Raw genomic sequence first — 7,770 nt, 5'->3', positions numbered from 1 at the left:
TTATGCTTCACATCCAAACAAAACATGATATTTCCAATATATTTTTCCCTATTAGGAAATAGATCGCTATTAAAGAGATCTGTAAGGTAATTGTTGACTTTAAATTGCATGTACTTAAGACTGAAACAATGTGTTTGCCCTGCAGGATGATGCCTGCCTTTACATATATTCAGCTGGGACAGTTCTCGTGACCCTATAGGTTGGATAAAGTAGAATAGAAGATATATGGAAGGATGGGTTTACTCAGATGATACGATGTGTTTTTAACCCTCCTGCCACTTGTTTCTTCTTTGACTTTGCCCTCCACAGTAGAATGGACCTGCTGCCGGACTTATGGAGGCAGGATTACTGGCTTCCTCCCGGTGTAACATGGAAAGACATGGAGCAGCTGGACGACTCCGATCGACCGCAACCCTGTGACCTTTTGATAGCGCTGCCCCTCGCTCTTGGCTTCGTCGCCATGCGCTACGTGTTTGAAAGGTACAAAACACCAACACGTTTTCAGGAAGAGGCTTTGACAATTAAATACGTCCTCCAGTCTAATGTGAAAAAAAACCCCACATTCCTTTCTTTCTTTCTTTCTTTTTTTTTTTTTTTTAAAGAAGCTCAGTTATCTAAAAGGTTAAACACAGAATAAGACTGCACTGTCTATGTGGCGTGTTTTCCAAAAAGGCACACAGCATATCCTGAATATGACCAAGTCTCAGGTGTCATATAGAGGACTTTTTGTCCGCGGTAAGATGATATGAGCTGCAGAATCGTGAGCAGGTGTTATGGCAGAGCGAGGCAGGCTTTGTTATGATCAGGAAACAAGGCTTATTTTACTCCCGGGAGATAGTAAGACAGAGAGCGAGATAAGGAACAAATTACAAAATCTTTCCTCACAATTAGCTATTTTTCAATGAAAAATTGTAAAAAAATGTCAGTTACTGCGTGCAACATTGAAATCTCAGCTTTAAGAGTTATGTGTAGAGTGGAGGAGGCTTGTTAAGAGTGGATAAGAAGCACCTACTTCATTTTTTAGGAGTACTATAAAACTGCGACACTGTTCTGGTTTGTGCGTAATATTACACTGATCTCACCATTCTATGAAAACAAATTACTTCCAAAATGCTATAATCTGATAGGAGTCCTCCCGTTCCTTGTCACAGTTTCTAGGAAGAGCATCTATTTGTTTTAACAAAGTGTTTGGTGGCGATGCAATACTTGCATGTCGAGCACAAACGCATCTCCATTGCCAGGCTTGTTGTGTACAATATCTACAGGCCCAGCAGCATTGACGACGCAGCATCATTTCTCTAAGCTGTCTTTTGTTCCGTTCATCTCCAGGTTTTTTGCCCCGCCCATGGGCAGATGTCTCGGGGTGAAGAATAGATTGCTCGTCACTGCTGCCCCCTCCCCGAAGCTGGAGTCGTTTTACACCCAGAGGAGCCGACAGCCTACGCAGGTGGGAACGGCAGTCGCTCAGAAAAAGTCCAAAGACTCCCTTTAAATATGGGGTACACCTTTAATGAGATGATAAAATGAACTTGTTATTCAATGATTGCAGTTTTCAGAACCTCTCAAAATAAAAACAACAACAAAATCTTTACGTTTTACGTTTTGACACATTTCCAGTATTTAAAATAGTCTTAATCAAACACAAACCGGTTCAATATTAGGTTAAACAAAGAGGACAAACTAGTTCAAACTCACTGTTTTACCTTACAGCTTTTCTCGTGACTTTTTTTTAAAGGACCTCGATCATAAAATCTACAGATTAAATAGGGTATGTTATTAACACACTGAAGCATCAGTATTTAAACGCTATCAAATGTGTCAGTTATATTTAAGAACCTCCTTTGTGCTGCTTTTGAATTCATACCTCCATTTACTTTATGTTTGAAAGGGTCAAATTGTATTGAACGGCCTCTGATAGTCAGTTGTGCAACTAACAATGGATCTCACACAAATGGCGAAGGTGTGATGAAGCCACCAATCTGGGGTACAGCAACTGAACAGATATGGAACTGTGGGAAAACTTCAAATCGTGGGATGCAAATAACCAGAGACCACAGACAACGACTTAACATAGAGGAATCCATGCTAATGGGAATGAGACCGAAACTAAAGACGCTGTTTGTGAACTGATCATTTTTCAGTTTGTGGTTCGTAGACATTCCTCTCTCCTTGGTTGTGATTTAGATGCTGTCTGGATTATCTTGCCTGGGGTTTTTTATTCCGCTCCACTGCCTTTGTATGCCTGTATAAAAAGAAAGGAAGTTTGAACATTGCTGAAATAATCCTTTCATTGATCTAATCAGAACACATCCTTGTTCCTGGAATGAGGAAACACAGCATTAATGTTTTTTAATAGTCACTTCTTGTTCACGTGCATCTGAAATAACGACATTAAATGTCTTCGGTTTGCATATGATAAATACTTCATTATGAACTATGGGTGCATTTTTTTTCACTCCATTTCTTTTTCTTTTTCTTTTTTTTAAATCCTATGTTCACAACCCTCTAAAACTCCTGCGCTGTTTTCTCTGTTGCTGCTGTTTCAGAGTGAAATTGTTAGTTTGATGCTGTCAAGTGGAAAAACCCAGAGGCAGATTGAGATCTGGTTCAGGCTCCGCAGGAACCAAGACAGACCATGTCAAACCAAGAAGTTCGGCGAAGCTGCGTAAGTGCCTTCTTGTCACTAGTTACACATGACTGCCGTTGAGAGTGCTTCCTTCACCAACCACTACAAAATTCACACAACAGGGAAGAAGGAAAAAAAACACCTGTGAAAATGTGACGACATTTGGAAGAGGTACACCTCTGATCTCAAATGTTGTCTTTTCTTTTTTTTTCGCAGATGGAGGTTCATTTTCTACCTCACAGCATTTCTAGCTGGACTGTTCTGCTTGATTGACGTTAGTATGATTTTTTTTTGTTTTTTTTACCATGCACATGCTTTCACTCCTAGGCAGCCCAGCTCATCCCCTCAAACTCGCAATTTATACGTTCTCGAATTATTTTCTTTTCTATTCAGTGATGATATAATAACAAAGCTTGATAACGCAAATGAACATAGTCTAAGTTACTCTCTTACTTTTCTCCCATGCATTTTGCTCTAATGATGTTACTTCTTCATCTTTTCCGTCTCTCTTTTATTTGTTTATTTATTTTTTCTATAGAGATCCTGGTTCTGGGACCACCGGGAATGCTGGAGAGATTATCCAGTTCAGGTGAAAGCAATATTCAGATTATCTGTAAGCTCTGCATAAACACAGTCAGCTGCAGATGTTTGTGTAATGTAGGAAAGCACTGATGAAATCTCAGTAAGAAAAAAAAAAAAAAATCAGATTAAGTTGGTCTGAAAGTGGACATTTAAAGGAAGCCACATGTCGTAAAGCTTTGTTGCACCGTGTGTGTGTACGCGAGTGCGTGTATGTATTGGTTTGTATTGTTGCCAGTGTTCAAACTTGCCATGCCGATTTGGCTTACTAACAATCTGGAAGTTCTTCATCTTTACCTCTGTTTGTTGTTTGAATCCTCTCATGCCTTAAGCCATATTGTAGCTGCTCTAAAATTCAAGTTTTGATCTGAAATTAACAAATATTTTCACAGTAAGTTACCTTTATTGTCCATTGTTTGGGATTTAGGGTGGAATCACAAAGTAGAAGGTAATGTCCAAAAAATTTTTTTTATTTGGCTGGTTGTCAACTGCAGAGCCTCTTTTACAGGAATTCCTCCTGGTGACTAAATAATATAGTTACTCCATTGATTGGATGGATGCTGCAAGTTTCTCTACTTATTTCGATTAGAAAGCTCCTCATAAGTTGACGCATAGATACCAGATTTATACCAGGGTTTGAGCTTGTGGCATCTGTCTTAAACTAAATCTATAAAGAAGATTTGTATTAAAGCCTGATGTGGGATGTTTTTAATCCATAGACCTCTGGCTTACGGGCCCAGCACACATCCCTCTGTAAGAGGGATGTGTTAGGGTTAGGGTTAGGGATATACTTGTGCCATTATTATTTTAAGGTTAATAAACATAAATTATATAAAAAAAAAAAAAACAGGTTGAGGTTTTTACTAATCATATGATATCATATGACTAAATGTAGTTTAGTCACAAGTGATATGTGCCTTCAGCTGCTTTTGAACCACCTTCTTACTGACTTCTCCCACAGCGCATGGAGCGGGCTCACTACTGGTACTACATGCTGGAGTTGGGGTTTTATGGCTCTCTGCTGCTCAGGATCTCTGTTGATATCAAGAGGAAGGTGTGGACATTATCGCTCCGACAAATGACACTAATCCTCCGACTGACATTTGTTACACAACTGATTTTTTTCCCCCTCAAGCTCACAACACATTTGCCCTTCAGAGAAGTGCTTAAGTTGAGGTATTAGGATTATGTTTTTTGCACTGTGGTCATATTTCACGCTCCTTTCACCTCTGCTTTATTTAGCAACTTCTCCCTCACATGGTTAATAAGTGACTGAGAGATCCGGTGTTTAGATCATTCAGTTGACAGATGAAGGTTGACTTGTTTTATATAACTTTTTTTTTATATAACTCTTCATGTGTTTGCTTTGCCAGGATTTTAAGGAACAAGTGATCCATCATTTGGCCACCATGTTCTTGCTGAGTTTCTCCTACTGTGCCAACTACATCCGAATCGGCACGTTGGTCATGCTGCTCCACGACTCCTCAGACATCCTGCTGGAGGTATCTAGCAAACCGTTATATTTCATGGTTGATTTCGATTTTCGATTGTTTTGGCAAATGGTTTTTATGGAGTGTACCTCCTGAGAAAGTGTTGAGCTCTTCAAATAAGCAAACACAGAGAGACACACAACACCAATGAGTAATGTGAAATCTTTGATTTAACCTCACATACATGTTTTACCGGTAATCTAAATTCTAAAGTTGGGTGTTTTATTTTTTTAGATTATTAAATATTTAAGAAACATAAATCTTAATTCTGATATAAATGTCATGGTTTATAGAGTCATATTCTATGTTTTTTATTCATGTGAATATGCAATTTTTTCACATTAATTCAATTAAAAATATATATATATTTGTGGATTTCCTCAACATACCACTAGAGGGAGTATGCACCACAGTTTGAGAATCAATTGTGTCCAGATTGTGGCCCCAGTCAGGTCAGATTTTATGTGTGTTTTGCTCTTTTGCACTCTAACACTATAATTATATGCAATATGCAACTCAATATGCAATTCATGCTTGCATATTGCGATATTAGAAGACATGTATCATAATCAGGGGACGTTATCCCTCAGACACTCTCATATGATCAAACTTGGCTGTTATTGATAAAGGTTTGGATGCGCCCAGTGTAAGCAAATAAAACTTGTTATGATAATAAATAAATAAATAAAATTAATATTTATAAATAAATAAATTGTTATGTTGTGAAAGAAGTCCATGATAATATCCTACCCACACCAGGCTGTATTTTACTGTCTGGATAGCAACAATTATTGTATAAATGTTGCAAACTATAATCAGAGTTTAACAATATGTTGCGATTTGAACCGAAATCACAGTAGTGTGTTACGTCTTGTAAATTTTTGAAAATAAATCCTTGTAAAATATAGTGAAAGTGATAAACCATGGAACTGTAGTAAAGGCAAATTCCGTGTATGATATAAGGTCATGCAGAGGTTATCCCTGTTTTAGACCTTATTGAAATTTCTGGGACTTTCACTGTGGATGCATAAGAGGTGGCAGCCACTTCCTTAAAAGATATGTCTAAAATTGTATTTACTTTACTTATTTTAACTTAAACAGTACAGCAGTCTGACCTTTAATTGTGACAGAATGCATAAAGCTCAGTGAAGACCGAGACACCAACTGGTTTATTTTGTATAATATCCACTTGTGACTTTACACCGACTCTTTTGAGGTGACACCATGTTTCACTCTGAAGGAATTAACAAAGAAGTAATTCTCTAGTCCTCGTAAAACAGCCAAATTAGCAGAGGATGGTTTCGATCCATCGACCTCTGGGTTATGGGCCCAGCACGCTTCCGCTGCGCCACTCTGCTTCTGGTATGGGCCAGTATGCACGGTCCATGCTGAGCATCAGTAAGCCGACACAATCGTTCTTTAGAATACAACTGGAATTTCAGTCTTTGTTTGAAGAGAAATGGAGGAATCTGTGCTTGTTTTCATCCATTGTGTCCTGTACTGTAGACTGTTTTTAGACTTTTAATGCAACAACTTCACAGAGCTAAACAAGGTAATAAAACTCAATTAATATCAAAGCTGTATACTAAATATGTTGATGTAAGTCTTGCTGGTCTCACCAGATGAAAGCTTATTGGAGCAAAGCATCAGCATACAAAGGCAAATAAGACATAGAATCAATATGTATAACACTGAAGCTTATATTAAACAGCATCTCATTCCACTGAATCTACTCAGCTGAGCTCAGATGTTTATTCAACCGTACTGAACATGGATTTAATTTTTTTCGTCTTACTCAATCCTATCCATTGACGAAACAAACGTTTTGAAGTGTGATTTCTTCTTTCTCATACTGTATTGTTGATTGTGCAGTCTGCCAAGATGTTTAATTATGGCACTGGCTGGAGGAAAACATGTGACACACTGTTCATCGTGTTTGCTGTGGTCTTTCTCGTGACTCGACTGGTGATTTTCCCTAGCAAGTAAGATATTCATTCATTCATTCATTCATTCATTCATTTCAACAAACTACCAAATTACTATATCAGGACTTTTTATTTGCACTCCAATTTTGTGATTTATTTCCAGAATCATCCACACCACTCTGGTTCTGTCCATGGAAGTGTTTGAGCCCTTTGCCGGCTACTACTTCTTCAATGTTCTCCTGATGGTGCTTCAAGCTCTTCACATCTTCTGGGCAGGCTTAATTTTACGTATGATCTATAAGTTCCTGAATGGCAAGGTACGTACTCGCAGTCAAGCAAAGCTATAAGATAACCTTTTTTTCCCCCCATACCAGCTTCATGCAGGATAGGGTGGAGCTGATCCCAGCAAACACTGGGTGACATTTCACACAATTTTACAAGGTTAACACAGAGCAATCACACATGAACATCTGGAGGATCACAAGTTCACATCACCAAGTTCACATCCCTGTTAGGTGGATTAAAAGAACCCCATCACTATAGCATCTACTATATCTTGACCTGTGGCCCTCGAGTCTCTCTATCAACAAAATAAGTAATGACATCGTTCATATTTTGGTTTAACGTTTAACAACCGACGATCTGCTCAGTTTTGTCAATTACTTTAAACCGTTAGCGTCTTCTTCTACCCTCAGCTGGAAAAAGATGAGCGCAGTGATGAAGAGAGCGAAGTTGAAGAGGAGGAGGAGGATAAAGGAGATGTGGATCAAGAAGGAGAATGCTATTGGGAGAAAAGTAAAGACACTCTTAACTCCAAACTGTCAATGCTAACAAACAGCTGCGTCCTTAATAACCTGACCAACCACAGGTCGTCTGTCTCGGACAGAATGCGTAAAGCTCAGTGAAGACCGAGACAACTACTGGTTTATTTTGTATAATATCCACTTGTGACTTTACACAGACTCTTTTGAGGTGACACCATGTTTCACTCTGAAGGAATTAACAAAGAAGAAATCCTCCAGTCCTCGTAAAACAGCCAAATTAGCAGAGGATGGTTTCGATCCATCGACCTCTGGGTTATGGGCCCAGCACGCTTCCGCTGCGCCACTCTGCTTCTGGCGTCACTTCCAGTGTGCACGGTCCATGCTGA

The 7,770-nt window shown here is 38.8% G+C and overlaps 1 protein-coding gene across 1 annotated transcript; it reads left to right on the top strand.

Moving 5' to 3' along the window:
• Positions 1–313: 313 nt before the first annotated feature.
• Positions 314–7,525, top strand: LOC308135020 (ceramide synthase 2-like; the record flags this gene model as incomplete). The annotated part of the gene is made up of 10 exons (XM_080502884.1): positions 314–480; positions 1,330–1,447; positions 2,547–2,665; positions 2,843–2,900; positions 3,165–3,215; positions 4,167–4,259; positions 4,579–4,707; positions 6,568–6,677; positions 6,784–6,937; positions 7,316–7,525. The coding sequence occupies 10 exons, from the start codon at positions 314–316 to the stop codon at positions 7,523–7,525; spliced, it is 1,209 nt and encodes a 402-aa protein (XP_080359010.1).
• Between the last annotated feature and the right edge of the window lie 245 nt (positions 7,526–7,770).

This window comes from Blennius ocellaris (assembly GCF_963422515.1).
Source record: "Blennius ocellaris genome assembly, chromosome: 10".
In the NCBI taxonomy this organism is placed as follows: domain Eukaryota; kingdom Metazoa; phylum Chordata; class Actinopteri; order Blenniiformes; family Blenniidae; genus Blennius; species Blennius ocellaris.
This window is presented reverse-complemented; position numbering and strand designations above follow the sequence as displayed.